General features: G+C 40.7%; 1 protein-coding gene across 5 annotated transcripts in view; it reads left to right on the forward strand.

The window, feature by feature from the left end:
• REPS2 (RALBP1 associated Eps domain containing 2) overlaps window positions 1-21,379 on the forward strand; it is a 313,577-nt gene that overhangs the window by 56,673 nt on the left and 235,525 nt on the right. For all 5 annotated transcript variants that reach the window (XM_053580740.1, XM_053580743.1, XM_053580742.1 and 2 more), the window contains exon 2: window positions 10,298-10,421. In XM_053580740.1, coding sequence (XP_053436715.1) covers window positions 10,298-10,421 — 124 coding nt within the window. The remainder of the gene's footprint in view (window positions 1-10,297; window positions 10,422-21,379) is intronic.

Here is a 21,379-nt window from a genome sequence, read left to right on the forward strand (position 1 = left end):
TTGTGAGCATGTACTTCAGAGTCTCTTTTGTATTTCTCTTGTTGAATGTACCCACTTGGGGGGTGACACCTCTTGGGGGTATGCTAGGTAGAATGAAATACATCTCTGGAGTGCTGAGCGGCTAGGGCACCCCTGAGGCATTCTCCTGGGCTGCACAGGATAAAGCATGGTGGATTGCCTTTGCTCAGGATTTGACACTAACCACTACCCTCCTAGCTAAGCAGGAATAGAACAGAGAAGTTAATATTCTTGTATATTCCAGCAGGAACTTGGCTATATGGTGTAAGATGACTAAAGCAATTTAGTAGCCTTAGCAGCTGCTTGTAGAAGTAATTATAAGACAAGAGAAAGAAGAATGATTCTGCTGCTACAGGCTGTGAAAACTAATTAATTCAATAAACATTCTTTGAGCAGCTCAATGTATAGCAATCATCCTAAAGTATGAGTCCTGAGGGATACAAAGGACAAAATGTACTCTTGACTTGTGCTGGACATTTGGGGTGTGGAGGAAGTAGATAGGGTCCAGTGGAGATAATTTCCAACACAGTGATTTTGCCATATTATAAGGCTGGTGATGTGATAGAAAGCTAGTAAAAAGTGTTAAGGGAATGCAGAAAATATGCCATGTGGAATTGGCTAAAGTTTCAAAGATAAGATTGGTCTTGAGGTGACTTGAAGAATGAGCATGGCAGGCAGCGAAGTGGGGAGATGTTTGGCTTCCAGGGAAAGGACACAGCAGGTGCCCAGGGGCCTGAATGGATCACAACAGCATTGAGAGACTCACTGATCTGGTGTGGCTTTCGCTGTAGGATGGGGAGGAGAAGGGTTGGAAGGGTAGTTTGGGTTAGGAGTTTTACAGGAAGGAGATAAGTCCCTGAAACCTCTTTGAAGCTGGAGGGTGACTTGGTTTTAATAAGAGATCCTGGGGGAATGCAGAGGTGGGGTTGTGATGGTGCATGTGTCTGGGTCTGGGGACAGGACCCATAGCAATTGAGGCCAGGGTAAAGAATGAAAAGTAGGGGTTTTCTTGGAGAATTCTTCCAGCCCCACCCACTGAAAGTTTTAAAAATGTTAAATCTTTTAAAAGAAGCCTTTAAAAATACTTGAAAGAGAAGTTTATTCAATCAAACCTTTGAGCAGTTCTGAATATTTATTGTATTTCAGCTAGGAAAGAAAGAATTATTTGAGGCAAACTGGAACATGTGTGGACTGATTACTCAGCACAGTTACCTGATCTGACAGAATTAGGTAGGAAGGAAGCTGTTTTAGTGGTCTTCACTTCCACAACTTTGTTTGGGTTCTTCCCAGATGGTCAGTGAATTTTTCTTACTTCTAGTCATCATCCCAGCAGTTCACTGTATATCTGTAAGCTATAAAGAAGTTGATTTAATAGCCGGGCGTTGTGGCGGGTGCCTGTAGTCCCAGCTACTCGGGAGGCTGAGGCAAGAGAATCGCTTAAGTGCAGGAGTTGGAGGTTGCTATGAGCTGTGTGAGGCCACGGCACTCTACCGAGGGCCATAAAGTGAGACTCTGTCTCTACAAAAAAAAAAAAAAAGTTGATTTAATTCATTCCTTTTTTTCATCTCTTACTTTCCACCTGAGAAAACATAGCACTAGTCCATAGGTTCTTATTCTTTATTAGAAATTTGTATAGCATGTAACTGAAGATGGATCCAGCTGAGAAGTGTTACTGGTTTGGACTTTAGACCAAAGAAGAGTGGGAGCTCTTCAGTTTTTCTTTATTTTGAGAAAAGCTCAGTGACTTGCACTGTTTAAAGGAGCAATTATATAAAATACCTCCTGCTAATTGACTGGGATGAACCACCACCTTGTTATCTTTGGACATCATTAAAATATTTCTTCTCATGAACCAGCATGAGGAAGGAATATGAACCTGAGTGAGAATGGTGGGAAATAACAGAAAAGACACAAAAGACAAGATGGGATCGGAAGGACTGGAGCAGCTGAGCCTGCAGCCAGCACCAAAATACAAAATCAGCTTTATTTTATTGTATCTCAGCAGGGTTGTTTATGAGGAAGTGAACATAATATTGTTAACATTATGTTAAAGATAAGAAACAAAAGTGAAGGATCACATAGTTTTCTGTAGAGTTTCTAAAGATTAACTAGGTAAAGAAAGAGATACATGACTTCTGGCAAAACATCTATGAAGGAGAAAAACATGTTGTTTTAAGAGGAGGAAAAACAGGTTGTTTTAAGAGGAGGAAAAACATGTTGACTGAGCAGGAGGAAAGCAGCTGGAGGTCGTTCCCTGAACGTCTCCCAGGCTGTGTGGGCCCTGCCGTCACAACCCATTCTCCACAATTTCTACCTACAATTTAGAGCTTTTCCAGGGATATTTTAAATTTAGAATACTTTGAACCTTGATGAATGAAAAAAACCTTACAAATTTAACTTGTTTTCTTGATTGAGAAGTCCCTTACTGAGGCTCCATAATTTACAAAGGTTTACATGTCTTTTCTCTGGCTCAAGGCTTGAGTATTTCAGAAAGTTCTTGGCATGATTTCTTAGAGGTTTGGTATACAAAGAGCAAGGAAAGTTACTTATAGGCTTAATTCACTTATGTACGTATATTCTATTATAATTTGGCTCCAAAGGAGTGATTCTAGTGGTGACATAGGACCAAAGGACAGATTCCAAGGTAAATAAGGTAGTTTACTAATGTCAGATTAGTGTTTTAGCCTTCAAGGACCATCCATAATAAATGTTTTATTAGTTACCTGTAGTAAAGAACTTTCCAATTTGATGTGGTAATTATGGTAAGGGAATAACTGAAAGTTAACATGATACTAGATTAATGCTCACTGAAATGTAGTTGTTAAATTGTTGATATGCCAAGGATTACAAATTTATTAATAGTAGGAATTATTCTGCAAGATGACTATCTTGATATTGGAAATACAGTAATGTTAGTGGCGGTTTTTTTTTTTTTTTTTACTGTGTATAGGTTAGCTATAACTCCATGTGTGTTATTTACATATTCAAAAAGGGATATATTGTATATATATTTTTTCTTTATTTTTTATTGTTAAATCATAGCTGTGTACATCTGTGTAATCAAGGGGTACAATGTGCTGGTTTCATATACAATCTGAAATATTCTCATCAAACTGTTCAATGTAGCCTTCATGGCATTTTCTTAGTTATTGTATGTAGACATTTGTATTCTGCATTTAGTAGGTTTTGCCTGTACCCATTCTAAGATGCACCGTAGGTGTGGCCCCACCCATTACCCTCCCTCCACCCTGAATTTCCCCCTCCTTTTCCCTCCCTTGGCCCTTTCCCCATATTCTTGTGCTATAGTTGGGTTATAGCCTTCATATGAAAGCTATAAATTAGCTTCATAGTAGGGCTGAGTACATTGGATACTTTTTCTTCCATTCTTGAGATACTTTTCTAAGAAGAATATGTTCCAGCTCCATGCATGTAAGCATGAAAGAGGTAAAGTCTCCATCTTTCTTTAAGGCTGCATAATATTCCATGGTATACATGTACCACAATTTTCTAGTCCATTTGTGGGTCGATGGGCACTTGGGCTTCTTCCATGACTTAGAAATTATGAATTGGGCTACAATAAACATTCTGGTACAGATGTCTTTGTTATATTGTGATTTTTGGTCTTCTGGATATAAACCTAGTAAAGGAATTATAGGATTGAATGGCAGGTCTATTTTTAGATCTCTAAATATTCTCCAAACATCCTTCCAAAAGGAACGTATTAGTGTGCATTTCCACCAGCAGTGTAGAAGTGTGCCCTTTCCTCCGCATCCACGCCAACATCTCTGGTTTTGGGATTTTGTTATGTGGGCTACTCTTACTGGGGTTAGATTTTGTTATGTGGGCTACTCTTACTGGGGTTAGGTGATATCAGAAAGTAGTTTTGATTTGCATTTCTCTAATGATTAAGGATGATGAGCTTTTTTTCATGTGTCTGTAGATCGTGCATCTGTCTTCTTTAGAGAAGTTTCTCTTCAAGTCCTTTGCCCACCCATCACTTGTTCTTTTCTTGCTAATATGTTTGAGTTCTCTGTGGATTCTGGTTATTAGACCTTTATCGGAGGTATAACCTGCAAATATTATCTCCCATTCTGAGGGCTGTCTGCTTGCTTTACTTACTGTGTTCTTGGCTGTGCAGAAGCTTTTTAGTTTGATCAGGTCCCAGTAATGTATTTTTGATACTGCTTCAATTGCCTGGGGAGTCCTCCTCATAAAATATTCACCCAGACTGATTCCTTCAAGAGTTTTCCCTGTACTTTCTTCAAGTATTTTTATAGTTTCATGTCTTAAGTTTAAATCTTTTATCCAGTGAGAGTCTATCTTAGTTAATGGTGAAAGGTGTGGGTCCAGTTTCAGTCTTTTACAGATCGCCAGCCAGTTCACCCAGCATCATTTGTTAAATAGGGAATCTTTTCCCCACTGAATGCCTTTAATTGGCTTCTCAAAGATCAAATAACGGTAAGTAGCTGGATCCATCTCTTGGTTCTCTATTCTGTTCCAGACATCTACTTCTCTGTTTTTGTGCCAGTACCATGCTGTTTTGATTACTGTCGATTTATAGTACAGTCTGAGGTCTGGTAGCATGATTACTCGTTTGTTTTTATTTCTGAGTAATGTTTTGGCTATTTGAGGTTTTTTATGATTCCATATAAAACGAAGTATTATTTTTTCAAGATCTTTAAAATATGACAATGGAGCTTTTATAGGAATTGCATTAAAATTATATATTGCTTTGGGTAGTATAGGCGTTTTAACGATGTTGATTCTTCCCAGCCATGAGCATGGTATGTTTTTCCATTTGTTAACATCTTCAGGTATTTCTTTTCTTAAAGTTTCATAGTTCTCTTTATAGAGGTCTTTCACGTCCTTTGTTAGATAAACTCCCAAATATTTCATCTTCTTTGTTACTACTGTGAAAGGAATAGAGTCCTTGACTGTTTTTTCGTCTTGGCTATTGTTGGTATATATAAAGACTACAGATTTATGGGTGTTGATTTTGTAGCCTGAGACATTGCTGTATTCCTTCCTCACTTCTAAAAGTTGTGTAGTAGAATCCCTAGTGTTTTCCAGATATACAATCATGTCATCTGCAAAGAGTGAAAGTTTGATCTATTCTGACCCTATGTGGATACCCTTGATCGCCTTTTCTTCCCTAATTGCAATGGCTAAAACTTCCATTACAATGTTAAAAAGCAATGGAGACAATGGGCAACCTTGCCTGGTTCCCGATCTAAGTGGAAATGATTTCAATTTAACTCTACTGAATACGATATTGGCTGTGGGTTTGCTGTAGATGGCCTCTATCAGTTTAAGAAATGTCCCTTCTATACCAATTTTCTTAAGTGTTCTGATCATGAAGGGATGCTGGATATTATCAAAAGCTTTTTCTGCATAATTTGAGAGAATCATATGGTCTTTATTTTTTAGTTTTTTTATGTACTGAATTACATTTATAGATTTATGTATATTGAACCAGCCTTGAGAGCTTGGGATAAATCCCACTTGTTCATGGTGTATAATTTTTTTGATGTGTTGTTGGATTCTGTTTGTTAGGATCTTATTGAGTATTTTATCATCAATATTCATTAGTGATATTGGTCTATAATTTCTTTTCTTGTTGTGTCTTTCCCTGGTTTAGGGATCAAGGTGATGTTTGCTTTGTAGAATGTGTTGGGTAATATTCCTTCTTTTTCTGTATTTTGGAAGAGGTTTAGTAATATAGGTACTAGTTCTTCTTTAAAGGTTTGGTAGAATTCTGACGTAAAGCCATCTGGTCCTGGGCTTTTCTTTTTAGGGAGATTTTGTATAGTTGATGCTATTTGTATAGGTCTGTTCAACATTTCCACTTTGTTCTGCCTAAGTCTTGGTAGGTGGCGTACTTCCAAGTATTGGTCGATTTCTTTCAGATTTTCATATTTCTGAGAGTAAAGTTTCTTGTAATATTTGTTAAGGATTTTTTGAATTTCTGAGGGGTCTGTTGTTATTTCTTCTTTACCATTTCTGATTGATGAAATTAGAGATTTTACTCTTTTTTTTCCTGCTCAAGTTGGCCAAAGGTTTATCTATTTTATTGACCTTTTCAAAAAACCAACTTTTGGATTTATTGATCTTTTGTATAATTCTTTTGTTTTCAATTTCATTTAATTCTCCTCTGATTTTGGTTATTTCTTTTCTTCCCCTGGGTTTGGATTGGAATGTTCTTCCTTCTCCAGTTGCTTGAGATGTCCCATTAAGTTATTAACTTCCTCTCTGTCCATTTTCTTGAGGAAGGCTTGCAGTGTTATAAAGGCTTTGCAGTATCCCAGAGGTTCTGGCAATTCGTGTCTTGATTGTGGTTTTGTTCCAAAAATTTGGTGATTTCCTTCTTCATCTCGTCTATAACCCATCTATCCTTCAGCATAAGATTGTTTAGCTTCCATGTTTTTGTATGGGTATGCAGGTTCCTGTTGTTATTGAGTTCAACTTTTATTCCATGATGGTCTGAGAAGATGCAAGGAATAATTTTTATTTTTTTAAATTTGCTGAGGTTAGATTTGTGGCCTAGGATGTGGTCAATTTTGGAGTATGTTCCGTGGGCTGATGAGAAGAATGTGTATTCAGTTTTGTTGGGATGAAATGTTCTGTAGATGTCTGTTAAGTCCAGATGCTGAATGGTTAAGTTTAAATCTAAGATTTCTTTGCTTAGCTTCTTTTTGGAGGATCTGTCCAGCACTGCTAAAGGGGTGTTAAAATCTCCAACTGCTATGGAACTGGAGGAAATCAAGTTGCTCATGTCTGTTATTTCTCTTATAAATTGAGGTGCGTTCTGGTTGGGTGCATAAATATTAATAATTCAAATCTCATCATATTGAGAATTACCTTTAACAAATATGTAGTGTCCATCCTTATCCTTCCTTATTTTGGTTGGCTTAAAGCCTATTGCATCTGCGAACAGGATTGCAATGCCTGCTTTTTTCTGCTTTCCATTTGCCTGGAGTATAGATGACCATCCCTTCACCTTGAGTCTATATTTGTCTTTTAATGTAAGATGCGATACTTGTATGCAGCAGATATCTGGCTTTAGTTTTTGTATCCAGTCAGCCAATCTGTGCCTCTTTAGAGGACAATTTAAACCATTCACATTAATTGAGAATATTGATAAGCCTTTCGAGAGTCCGGTGGACATTTTTAATCCTTTTGCGACTGTGGAAGTTGGAATTTGATAAAAATTTGCTGGGTGCGTTTACTTTTGTGGTGGAGGATTATGCTGGTCTTTATGGAGGATAGGTCTGAGAATATCCTGGAGAGCTGGTTTAGTTATGGCAAATTTCTTCAACATGTGAATGTCATTAAAGTATTTAATTTCTCCATCATAAATGAAACTCAGTTTAGCTGGGTACAGGATCCTGGGTTGAAAGTTATTTTGTTTTAGGAGATTAAAAGTCGATGACCATCCTCTTGTAGCTTGAAAGGTTTCAGCAGAGAGATCTGCAGTTATTCTAATATTCTTGCCCTTGTAGATAATGGTTTTCTTTCGTCTGGCTGCTTTCAGAATTTTCTCCTTCATATTAACTTTAGTGAAATTGATTATGATGTGTCTGGGGGATGTCTTATTTGGGTTGAGTCATGCTGGAGTTCTGAAACTGTCTGCTATCTGAATTTCAGAATCTCTTGGCATGTCTGGAAAGTTTTCTTTCATAATCTCATGGAGAAGAGACTCTGTGCCTTGTGAAGCCACTTCATTGCTTTCGGGGATCCGTATAAGATGAATATTGATTTTCTTAGAATTATCCCAGAGCTTTCTGAGAGAGTGATCTATTTTTGCCCTCCATTTCTCTTTCTCTGAGAGTTTGGGAGTGTTCAAAAGCTTTGTCTTCAATGTCGGAAATCCTTTCTTCTGCTTGCTCCATTCTGTTACTGAGGGATTCTACTGTGTTTCTCAGATCTTTGAGGGCTACAACTTCTTGTCCCAATGTGTCAAAATCTTTGGTCATTTGGTCTTTGAATTCGTTGAATTCTTGAGATATCTTTTGGGTTACTGCTTGGAATTCTAATTTGATCTTATTTGCTATCCAGATTCTGAATTTGATTTCTGACATCTCATCTATTTGTTTGTGCATGGGCTCTTGTGCTGTGTCTGCCCCATTGATCCTTGGGGGAGTTGATCTACTCTGATTATTCATATTGATCTACTTTGATTTCGTCTCATGATTGTTTTTCACCGTTGCCTCTGGTTGACCTCAGAGTTTGGGTGGTGTCTCTTTGAGATTAGACCTGGAGGGATCACTCTGTTGTTGCTGGATCTTTGTAGGGAGTGACCCTGTGTAGCTCTTCTGGGGCTGCCCCAGCCAGGGAGTTCTGGTTGTGGGAGCAGCTCTGGAGTATGACACACCCAGATCCAGCAACAGGGCGGGGTGGTGGTGCACACGGTTCTGGGAATGCCTGGCGCCCAGTGACTTTGGCACAGAGGGCCCAAAGCTCCAGCAGTCTCTGGCCAGGAGAAGGGCTCCGCGCAGTGGCAGGGAGGGCTCCGGAGGGCACACAGCTACCAGTGTCCCTGGCCAGACGAGCGGGTGGTGTGGAGGAAGGGAGGGTACAGGAGGGAGGACGTGGGGAGTTCCTGGTCAGGGTGTGGGGAGGCCTGGCGGGTGGGGTAGCCGTGCAGCTCTTACCAGGATCCGGGAGGGTGCAGCTCTTACGGAGGTCCAGGAGGGTGCTGATTGCGGTTCCGGTGCAGCTCTTTCAGAGGTCTGGGATGGTCCGGCGCAGCTCTTCTGGAGGTCCGGGAGGGTCCCAGCACAGCTCTTCTGGAGGTCCGGGAGGGTGCCGATTGCGGTTCCCGGCGCTCTTCGGGAGGTTTGAGGGTCAAGGGATGTATTATAAAACTCAGTTACATTTTTCTTTTGAGATAGAGTCTCACTATGTCGCCCTTGGTAGAGTGCCATGGCGTCAAGCTCACAGCAAACTCAAACTCTTGGGCTTAAGGGATTCTCTTGCCTGAGCCTTCTAAGTAGCTGGGACTACAGGTAACCGGCCACAATGCCAGTCTATTTTCTTGTTGTAGTTGTCATCATTGTTTAGCTGGCCCAGCTGTGTTCCAACCTGCCAGCCTTGGTGTATGTGGCTGATGCATAACCACTGTGCTACAGGTGCTGAACCAAAACTCAATTACATTTTATTTTTGAGAATAGGTTTCATTCACTTGATTGACAATTCATAAATTGTATCTTTTTTTTAATAACCAAAATTTACATTTTATTTAGATTGAAATAAACTATACAAAATTGATTTTCTTCACCAAAACTAACAGCAATATTTTCCATATTATTTCTAGATAAACCACAAAACACTTATTTTTGTAGCTTTTCCAGGTTTTGTTTATAAATCATCATAAATTGTATCTTGAGTGCTTGTCCTTCTGATAGAAAATGAATGGAAGTTGCCCCTTGCCCTTGAAGAGAAGACATTTTAATGGGGGTTAGAGAGAAACAGATAATTATAATATAATGTGGTAAGTGTTAAAAAGACATTAAAAACTTGAATATGGAGAAACTTTAACAGAGACTAACTCTGGGTTATGAGAGCATTTTGAAGCAAATCCAAGCCAATGTATCATGTGATGGACTTAATAGACATTTGAATAGAGTACTCTGAGAATACAATGGGAAAATAAATTATACCTGAGGTTTTGGGAAGAAACTACAGAGAAGTAGCACTGGAGTTCAGTCTAGGTGGGGAAGGGGTTGTTTTGCTCCAGGTGATGGAATGGGAAGCAGCAGTTAGTGCAATGTCTTGAAAATATTTGTGTGTATTCCTCTGAATTGAGAACCCAAGATGTAATTACAATGATAAGGAAATTTTTTTGTCTGAGAACTTTATACAAATAATTAATTCATTTTGAATTTTGATAAGCTAGGATAATCCATGAGTAGTGTTTTCTTTTTACTCCAGTGACTTTGTAGACTTCAGAAATCTTAGAATATACCCCCTGAAAAAGTAACTCTCCTTTATAAGAAGAATAACAGCCATCCTTTGTTACCTTTATTTTTATCTTTGAAAAAGGAGGAACAATCAGTTAGTCCTGATGAAACATCACAAGTAGGTAGAACTTAATGTTCTGAATTAAAAACCTCCCTGTAAAGCAGAGGAAAAGGAAACCAACCAGAGTGTACACATAGGTTCTCAAAGGACTTTTTGGTTAGCTATGCAGTGAAATCTTTGAGATTTCATCATAAGTCTTCTCTCATTTTCCTGTTATGAAATGGGGTTTTCAGCATCATTTTTTCTTGTCTATTTTCAGATCACAGAACTGTGTGGTGCAAAGCGAGTTGGTTATTTTGGTCCAACACAATTTTACATTGCTCTGAAATTAATTGCTGCAGCACAATCTGGCCTCCCTGTTCGGATAGAGAGTATTAAATGTGGTGAGTATCTTACATTTATACATTTTATTATCCACAACAAGTTTTTGTTTATGGGAATCATTTTTAGTGGGTTTAAACTTTTGTGGAATTTCTCCTTGCTTCCTCCAACTCTTCTGTAATATAAAATATGAGAACTTAGCTAGTTTAATTTCTTTTTTCAATGGGAGAAACATTCAAAGAGTGACCAGAGGTTAATTCCTTTTAACTGATTTGCAGTTAAAATAGGTTTTGTTCTTTAGCAGGAAAAGATTGGGGCAGGAATTCTAGAGCCTGTGGCACATAATCACATTCAGTTAATTTTCTTTCTTTCTTTTTTTTTTTTTTTTTTTTTTGAGACAGAGTCTCACTATGTCCCTTGGTAGAGCGCTGTGTCATCACAGCTGACAGCAACCTCAAACTCTTGTGTTTAAGCGATTCTCTTGCCTCAGCATCCCAGGTAGCTGGGACTACAGGTGCCCACCACAACACCTGGCTGTTTTTTTTTTTTTTTTTTTTTTGTTGTTGTTGTTGTAGTTGTCATTGTTGTTTGGCAGGCCCAGGCTGGATTCCATCCCACAGCTGCCCTCTGTGTGGTGTTCCTGTGATCCTGGTGTATGTGGCTGGCACCCTAGCTGCTGAGCTACAGGCGCCAAGCCACATTCAGTTAATTTTCTACTTGAGGTATCTATAATGTCATTTAAGGCTCTTTTAAGGATTGGGGTGGAGCGACCTGAGAGTCTGAGTGGAACTGTGCCTTTTGTCTCCTTCCCATCCTTGCCCGTCATATCAGATATGCTCATCTTTTAATTCCCAGTTCCTGAAGCACTGTTTTGATGACTGTTAAGTACTTGAGGGCGACCGAAATTTTGTCAGAATGAATTTATCTTCTTAAAGTTCTGAGCTAACATTTTCTTATCTTGTTATCCCTGCCCCCAAACTAATATATGCTTGAGTATTTTCTATAGCTTAAAAAGCAAGGTCTCCAACTATCTAACTTCTACTGCTCTAGTATTGGTTTTAAAAATTTTTATGAAGGTGATTATTTGAGGGACATTTTGATGTCCTTTGATAATTCACTGTGATACAAATTACTTTTTTTTTATTTTTATTTATTTATTTATTTATTTTTTATTAAATCATAACTGTATACATTGATATGATCATGGGGCATCATACACTCGCTTCATAAACCATTTGACACATTTTTATCACAGTGGTTAACATAGCCTTTCTGGCGTTATCTCAGTTACTGTGCCAAAACATTTACATTCTACATTTACCAAGTTTCGCAAATACCCCTGTAAGATGCACCACAGGTGTGATCCCACCGATCCCCCTCCCTCTACCCAACCCCCCTTTCCCACTTCCCCCTATTGTTAAGTTGTAGCTGGGTTATAGCTTTCATGCGAGAGTCCCAAATTAGTTTCATAGTAGGGCTGTGTACATTGGGTACTTTTTCTTCCATTCTTGGGATACTTTACTAAGAAGAATATGTTCCAGCTCCATCCATGTAAACATGAAAGAGGTAAAGTCTCCATCTTTCTTTAAGGCTGCATAGTATTCCATGGTATACATATACCACAATTTATTAATCCATTCGGGGATCGATGGGCACTTGGGCTTTTTCCATGACTTAGCTATTATGAATTGGGCTGCAATAAACATACTGGTACAAATATCTTTGTTATGTTGTGATTTTTGGTCTTCTGGGTATATGCCCAGCAGAGGAATTACAGGATTGAATGGCAGATCTATTTTTAGATCTCTGAGTGTTCTCCATATATCTTTCCAAAAGGAATGTATTAATTTGCATTCCCACCAGCAGTGCAAAAGTGTTCCCTTTTCTCCGCATCCACACCAACATCTCTGGTCTTGAGATTTTGTGATATAGGCTAGTCTCATTGGAGTTAGATGATATCTCAAAGTAGTTTTGATTTGCATTTCACTGATGATTAAAGATGATGAGCATTTTTTCATATGTCTGAAGGCCTTGCGCCTGTCTTCTTCAGAGAAGTTTCTCTTCAAATCCCTTGCCCAGCCTGCGATGGGATCCCTTGTTTTTTTCTTGCGGATGCGTTTGAGTTCTCTGTGGATTCTGGTTATTAAACCTTTGTCAGAGATATACCCTGCAAATATCTTCTCCCATTCTGAGGGCTGTCTGCTTGCTCTGCTTACTGTGTTCTTAGCTGTGCAGAAGCTTTTTAGTTTGATCAAGTCCCAGTAGTGTATTTTTGAAGCTGCTTCAATTGCCCGGGGGGTTCTCCTCATGAAATACTCACCCAGACCAATTTCTTCAAGGGTTTTCCCTGCATTCTCCTCTAGTATTTTTATAGTTTCATGTTTTAAGTTTAAATCTTTAATCCAATGAGAGTCTATCTTAGTTAATGGTGAAAGGTGTGGGTCCAATTTCAGTCTTCTGCAGGTTGCCAGCCAGTTCACCCAGCACCATTTGTTAAATAGAGAATCTTTTCCCCATTGAATGTTTTTAATTGGCTTGTCAAAAATCAAATAGCGGTAAGTAGCTGGATTCATCTCTTGGTTCTCTATTCTGTTCCAGATATCTACTTCTCTGTTTTTGTGCCAATACCATGCTGTTTTGATCACTATCGATTTGTAGTAAAGTCTGAGGTCTGGTAGTGTGATTCCTCCTGTTTTGTTTTTATTTCTGAGTAATGTCTTGGCTATTCGAGGTTTTTTCTGATTCCATATAAAACGAAGTAATGTTTTTTCAAGACCTTTAAAATATGACAGTGGAGCTTTAATAGGGAGTGCGTTGAAATTATATATTGCTTTGGGTAGTATGGACATTTTGATAATGTTGATTCTTCCCAGCCATGAGCATGGTATGTTTTTCCATTTGTTAACATTTTCAGCTATTTCTTTTCTTAGAGTTTCATAGTTCTCTTTATAGAGATCATTCACGTCTTTTGTTAGGTAAATTCCCAAATATTTCATCTTCTTTGGCACTACTGTGAATGGGTAGAGTCCTTAACTGCTTTTTCAATTTGACTGTTGTTGGTGTATATAAAGGCTACCGATTTATGAATGTTGATTTTGTAACCTGAGATGCTGCTGTATTCCTTGATCACTTCTAGGAGTTTTGTAGTAGAGTCCCTAGTGTTTTCCAGATACACAATCATATCATCTGCGAAGAGCGAGAGTTTGATTTCTTCTGACCCTATAAGGATACCCTTGATCGCCTTTTCTTCCCTAATTGCAGTGGCTAAAACTTCCATTACAATGTTGAAAAGCAATGGAGACAATGGGCAGCCTTGTCTGGCTCCTGATCTGAGTGGAAATGATTCCAATTTAACTCCATTCAATATGATATTGGCTGTGGGTTTGCTGTAGATAGCCTCTATCAGTTTAAGAAAAGTCCCTTCTAGACCAATTTTCTTGAGTGTTCTGATCATGAAGGGATGCTGGATATTATCAAAAGCTTTTTCTGCATCAATTGAGAGAATCATATGGTCTTTGTTTTTTAATTTGTTTATGTGCTGAATTACATTTATAGATTTACATATATTGAACCAGCCTTGAGACCCTGGGATAAAACCAACTTGGTCATGATGTATAATTTGTTTGATGTGTTGCTGGATTCTGTTTGTTAGGATCTTGTTGAATATTTTTGCATCTATATTCATTAGTGATATTAGTCTATAATTTTCTTTTCTTGTTGGGTCTTTTCCTGGTTTGGGGATCAGGGTGATGTTTGCTTCATAGAACGCGTTGGGTAGTCTTCCTTCTTTTTCTACATTTTGGAACAGGTTGAGTAATATAGGTACTAATTCCTCTTTAAAGGTTTGGTAGAATTCTGACGTGAAACCATCTGGTCCCGGGCTTTTCTTTTTAGGGAGGTTTTGTATAGTTGATGCTATTTCTGAACTTGATATGGGTCTGTTCAACATTTCCACTTGATTCTGGTTACGTCTTGGAAGGTGGCGTGTTTCCAAGTATCGGTCTATTTCCTTCAGATTTTCATATTTCTGAGAATAAAGTTTCTTGTAATATTCATTAAGGATTTTTTGGGTTTCTGATGAGTCTGTGGTTATTTCGTCTTTGTTGTTTCTGATTGATGATATTAGAGATTTTACTCTTTTTTTCCTGATTAGGTTGGCCAGAGGTTTATCTGTTTTATTGAGCTTTTCAAAAAAACAGCTTTTTGATTTATTGATCTGTTGTATTATTCTTTTGTTTTCAATTTCATTTAATTCTGCTCTAATTTTGGTTATTTCTTTTCTTCTACTGGGTTTGGGGTTGGAATGTTCTTCCTTTTCCAGTTGCGTGAGATGTCCCATTAAGTTGTTAACTTCCTCTCTTTCTGTTCTCTTGAGGAAGGCTTGCAGTGCTATAAATTTCCCTCTTAGAACTGCCTTTGCAGTGTCCCAGAGGTTCTGATAGTTTGTGTCTTCATTGTCGTTTTGTTCCAAAAAATTGGCGATTTCTTTCTTAATCTCATCTCTGACCCAGCTATCATTCAGCATAAGGTTATTTACCTTCCATGTTTTTGTATGGGTATGCAGATTCCTGTTGTTACTCAATTCAAGTTTTATTCCATGATGGTCCGAGAAGATGCATGGAATAATTTCTATTCCTTTAAATTTACTGAGGTTAGACTTGTGACCTAAAATGTGGTCAATTTTGGAGTAAGTTCCGTGGGCTGATGAGAAGTATGTGTATTCAGTTTTGTTGGGATGAAATGTTCTGTAGATGTCTGCCAAATCTAAATATTGGATGGTTAGGTTTAAATCTAAGATTTCTTTGCTCAGCTTCTTTCTGGAGGATCGATCCAACACTGCCAAGGGAGTGTTGAAATCTCTGACGATTATGGAGCTGGAGGAAATCAAGTTACTCATGTCTGTTAGAGTTTCTCTTATAAATTGAGGTGCATTCTGGTTGGGTGCATAGATATTAATAATTGAGATCTCATCATATTGAGTATTACCCTTAACAAATATGAAGTAACCATTCTTGTCCTTCCTTATTTTTGATGGTTTAAAGCCTACTGTATCTGCAAATAAAATTGCAACACCTGCTTTTTTCTGATTACCATTTGCCTGAAATATGGATGACCATCCTTTCACCTGAGTCTGTATTTATCTTTTAAGTTGAGATGTGACTCTTGTATGCAACAAATATCTGGCTTGAGTTTTTGTATCCAGTCAGCTAACCTATGCCTCTTTAGAGGACAGTTTAAGCCATTCACATTGATGGAGAGTATTGATAAGTCTGGTGGAATTTTGGGTATCGAGTTTTTCAAAGGTCCAGTGGACATTTTTAATCCTTTCGCCAGTGTGGAAGTTGGAGTTTGATCCGAAGTTTCTGAGTGAGTTTACTTTTGTGGTATAGGATTGGGTTGGTCATTGTGGAGGATAGGTCTGAGAACATCCTGAAGAGCTGGTTTACTTATGGCAAATTTTTTCAACATATGAATGTCATTGAAGTATTTAATTTCTCCATCATAGATGAAACTCAGTTTAGCTGGATATAAGATCCTGGGTTGAAAGTTTTTTTGCTTTAGGAGATTAAAAGTTGATGACCAGCCTCTTCTGGCTTGAAAAGTTTGAGCAGAGAGATCTGCAGTTATTCTAATATTCTTACCTTTGTACGTTATAGTTTTCTTTCGCCGGGCTGCTTTGAGAATCTTCTCTTTCATGTTAACTTTAGTGAAGCTAATTATGATATGTCTGGGGGATGACTTATTGGGGTTGAATCGTGCTGGGGTTCTGAAGCTGTCTGCTATCTGAATTTCAGATTCTCTAGGCATGTCTGGAAAATTTTCTTTCATAATTTCATGCAGAAGGGCCTCTGTGCCCTCGGAGGCGACTTCATCGTTCTGAGAAATTCCTATAATCCTTATGTTGCTTTTTTTCGAATTATCTGAGAGTTCTCTGAGTGAGTGATCCGTTTTTGCTCTCCATTTCTCTTCCTCGTTGAGAGATTGGGAGCGTTCGAAGACTTAATCTTCAATGTCAGAAATCCTTTCTTCTGCTTGCTCCATTCTGTTACTGAGGGATTCTACTGTATTTTTCATATCTTTGAGGGCTGTAAGTTCTTGCTTCAGTGTGTCTAAGTCTTTGGTGGTTTTGTCTTTAAATTCGTTAAATTCTTGAGACAATTTTTGAATTTCTCCTCGGATTCCTAATTCCATTTTATTAATCTTGTCTGCAATCCAAATTCTGAATTCGATTTCTGACATCTCAGCCAGTTGTTTATGAATGGGATCTTCAATCACATCTGCCGTATCTTTTCTTGGGGGGGGTTGATCTATTCTGGTTATTCATGTTACCAGAGTTTTTCCGCTGATTCCGCCCCATGGTTATTTTACTCCCTTTGGTTTTTCCCCTGGGGTTTTATTGAGGGCCCGTACAGTGTCGTGGCCTGAGAAACTGGGGCCCTGTCTGGTGTGGTGGAGCAAAGTGGTTCTGTCTTGCTTTCAGCTGGTTTCTGTTCGATCCTATTGCAACTTCTACTCTGGCTTGAAGTCTCAGCTGTGTGGAAAAATCAGCAATTAAGTCACCCCACCTGCCCACCTCTGGCCCCAGTTGGAAAAGGAGAATCAAACCTTCCTGCAATCGCACACCCAGGGCACCGCCTGAAAAGTCCTCAGTCTATTAGCCCAGTTCAAAAGGTCCAAATCAACTGTCTCAATCGCGGCACTTGTCTCAGGTGGGAGAGTTCAAGAGGTCTCTGGGAACTGGATCACAGGGGCCTGGTGACTCCTCTGACACGGCTCACCCCAGTGCAGTGTGGAGTCAGGAGGAGCCACCCAGCAAACAGAGCAGTCTAGGAAGGTTGACGTCTCCTTCCCCACTTTGCCCCTCCGTTGGACCCAGTCACTGGTTTCTCTGCAGATGGCTAACCCAGTTGCCTGCAGTGAACAGACACTCCAGGGGTTTGCACCTGTCTGAATCACAAGGAAGTCTGCCAGGCCCCCGCAGACTGCCGCTATCTAGCAGGAGGAGATGGGGCCTGACATCTTTGAGTGTTTGATGCAGGTGATGGGAAGGAGGTGTTCACTCAGGCTTAGCCCCGTCCCTGATGGATGCTGCTAACAGAACAGAACAGAACAGAACAGAACAGAACAGACATCTTTGCGGGGTTCTGTCTCTGTTCCTGTCGAAATCGCCTACAGAAGATGGGCTGTTTTGAGTTCAAACATCTTTGCTGCTGGAGATTTGCGTCCGAACACCTCTCTGGGTCGGCCCCGCCCTGGAAGCTTCCTGGGTTTGTGAGCCGTGTCAGGAAATCCCCCACTCACCGGTGGCCTCCTCTGGTTGCCCAGGGAGACAGAGGGTGTGGCCTCAGAATATCCAGAAGTGAGCGTTCTGCCGTTAAAGAAAAAACGGCTGTTGATCTACCTCCAGGGAACTGCTGCTCTGGTGTGGGCACTCAGGTGACCCTTTTCTCCTCTGTCCCGCGCCCCAGAGTCAGCACTGAGCGGCCGCAGTTTGTGCTGGGTCCGCACCCCTCAAGAGATCCCCCAAGAATCAGAACTCTTGGGGGATGGGCCCCCAGACCCTGATTGGGAGTGGGGGGGTGAAGCTAGAGTTTCATTCAGTTTTACGCAACACTACGGCCCAGGGAGGGCTCCTGCACTGCACCACAGGGAAGTGCCGCCAAGGCTTGATTTCCCCTCAGCAGAGTGCCCTCTCCTCGCTCACGTGTCCCAGAGTCAGTGCTGACCTGACGCAGCTCAGGCACTGTGCACTCCCCTCGAGAAATCACCCACGGAGCCGAACTCCTGGGGGATAGGCCCTCAGACCCCGAGTGAGAGTAGGGGCTCTCAGCTCTCAGCGGGGAGGCCAGAGTCTTATTCAGTCTTGTGCCCCGTAATGTTGCCCGGGGAGGGTTGCTGCACTGCACCGCAGGGAAGTGCCGCTAAGGCGTGACTCCCCTTCAGCCCGGTGCCCTCTCCTCACTCGCACGCCTCAGAGTCAATGCTGACCAGTCGCAACTCAGGGACTGTCCACTCCCCTTGAGAAATCACCCAAGGATCCGAACTCCTGGGGGACAGGCCTCCAGACCTCAGTGGGTGGGAGGGGAGCGCCGGGGATTCAGGGTTGCCGGCAAAGGATTCCCAAAGTTTTATTCAGTTTTATGCCCGGCAGGAGAACGCCACGGCACCCCAGTGGGGGAGGTAGGTCCAGTTTTTAGAAGGTCTCTCCCTGGAGTGTAGTGGGAGGGCCTTTAATTTCTGCCCGCTTGTTCAATTGTGGGGCTCTTGAGCCGGTCTCATGGGGGAGGGGGACTCCCGTCCGCTTGGTGGTGGATTTTGTACCTTTTGTTTGCGTCCTTGTGATCACAGCTTGCCTCAGCGGTGTTGATGTGCGTTCTTCAACCTTCTCTCTTGGTGAGGCTCAAGTCCACCAGGATACTTACTAAATTCCTGTCCCTTAACTCTCCTTCTGGACGGGAGCCTCTGTTGAAAGCTGGCTTCAGTCCGCCATCTTGTCTCCCTCCCTACACAGAACTTTAAAAAGAGGGCTTCACCAATACATGATGCCTTTGTACAGGTTAAATGAAGCTGTTTTTACTGAGAATGATGAGTGTCCAGCCGGCTTCTCAAGAAATTAGAGACAGCCTGATTTGGTTAGAAATCACAGTACTTCCTTGTCTAGTCCTTTGCTTGGTCCTCTAGAGTGCTGCCACCCAAAGCCCAAGCATTTTCTGTCCCGGTGTGATTGTGGCCAAGACTTTGTCTCCTGGACAAGTAACTGGGAACTTTCTGCAAAATTCAGATACACTTCCAAAATGCTAAATGCTTGGTAACAATGAGAAAATTTCATGTCTCACAGAAAATGCAGGTGGCCGTCCATGCTGAATGCATAAGGGTCTGGAGCTCTCCTTTGTGGCCCAGAAACTTAAAAATGCCTTCTGACCCCACTCTTCAGATAAAGGAACCTGAGGCAAATCACGCTGGGCATCTTTCCTAAACCTTATCCTCAGATGAAAGCAAAGTTAACTTTGAAGGGACAAAAAAGTCCCTAAGGGTGAAAGGAAGTGTGAGAAATTGTAAAGATAGGAGGACAATCCTGTCCACGTTGTCTTGGGACACAGGTCCTGGGGTCTGGCTCAAAGCTCCTCTAAGGTCATACTGTCCAATGACTCCCATTTTCCACCTCTGTGACAGGGGTTCCCTGTGGCCACAGTTCTCTGATTGGAGGAGGGTGGAAATGGTTCCTTTCAAAAAGCCTCTCAGCAACTTGGAAGATAGACCTGTAGCCTCTTCTGAGACTCATCAAGGACCAAACCTGTGAACTGTTTTGGTGTCTTTGGACTTGGCACTCAGCTAAACTGCCTTGGGGAGAGCCTGAGCGGGAGTGCAGAGAACTTTGGCCTTTGTCTAGGGCCCCAGTCTGAGCCGCTGAGCCAGACGGAGCTAATAGTGTTTGGCTCTCGATACAAATTACTTTTACAAGCCCGTACAGCTGTGCAGGAACTTTTTCCTTTTCCTCATTTTGAGATAAAAACCACTCAGCTGTTCACACCTGTCCTGTGAAATTTCTGGTAGGCATTGAAGTGGATTTAGTGTTTGTGGTTCGTCCATGGAGACCTTGTAGGACAATCCAGATAGCTGAGAATAGTGCCATAGCAGGATATGGGACACCAAGCCCTTTGCACTATCTATCAGGAGGACCCAGTCATCATAATCTTTATTAGAGGTTAGTTCGTGTCAGGCACTGTCTCATTTAATCCTCATGGCATCCTACTAAATTAGGTACTTGTGTCAGTTTGCATTACTTAGGATAAGCTGTGATAACAAATGCCACCACAGTCTTGGCACCTTAACCAGACAAAGGTTCATTTGCCACTTTACAGTGAGTCAGAGTCCCTCTAGGGCAGCCGCCCTCTATGTGGTGTCCCTATGATCCTGGCTGCTTTATCTTGCGGCACCTCCAACACCTTTCCCCACAACTGCCACAAGAGGGAAAGAGTTTCTCTCACACTAGCAGTTGAATGCTTCAGCCTGGATTTGACTTACTGCTGCTGCTCACAGTGCATTGGTTAGAGCTTGTCACGTGGATCCGCTTCACTTCAGAGCAGATGGACACATTCTCTTGTGTGCCTACAAGGAGAGAACTGGTTATGGCTGGGCACTGCAAGTCTCCACTGTGGTGCTCTTGTGATCCCTATCTGAAAGATGCGGAAATTGAACTTTAGGAGGTTGAGTAAGGACACAGGATTAGTAGAAGTTGTAGCCAGGAGTTCCATCTCCAGTCCCCATGCTCTTAATTGCTATGCAAAATAGCCTCTTCTGAATTTTTTTTTTTTTCTATTTAGTGAGGTGCTGACGCTAATTTGTGATCATGGAATGTTTTCTGATTGGGAAAAAAAATCAGGCCCAAAAAGGCATCCCTTCGTGTGACAGAATTTGATTATTTGAAGTAGGTTGATAGAATGTCATTTGATTGGCAGGCTTGGTGTTCGTTATAGTAAGACATAGCAGTCACTTGCTTTGATTAGTTAAAAGTTACATTGAATTTAGGTTTGTGGTAGGCATTGATAGTTTTTATTCCTCTGTAAATGATCATTAGGCTTTAGTATAGTATCTTGCAGGTTTATTTTCTGGAAGAGTTAGAGCTGCTTTGTTGTATATAAGAATAAACTTCTGTTACTTTTGTTGCTTATTGTAAGCTAGACTTAACATCTTTTACCTGATTTGTGCCCAAATCAACAACTTAATTTCCTAAGGATGGGGAGAAGGATTGTTATTGGATGAGAATATTGGGAGAAGGATGACGTTATTCTTGTATAAAGGATGAACACTTTTTCACAAATATAAGGCTTTTTCAGTCATATTTTATAAACACTGATGCTGCCTTTTACCTCTGAGGGTTTAAATGTGCCCAGGATTAAGTCTGAGTTATCTTCCTTCATTTAAATATTTATTAAATAAAAGTTATTTGCAGTCAGCGTGTGTTGAATAAGAGAATGGGGGCAAGATTGGGCCAAACTTTGAGCTGCCACTTTGAATT

This window comes from Nycticebus coucang, chromosome X (genome assembly GCF_027406575.1).
Source record: "Nycticebus coucang isolate mNycCou1 chromosome X, mNycCou1.pri, whole genome shotgun sequence".
Lineage (NCBI taxonomy): Eukaryota > Metazoa > Chordata > Mammalia > Primates > Lorisidae > Nycticebus > Nycticebus coucang.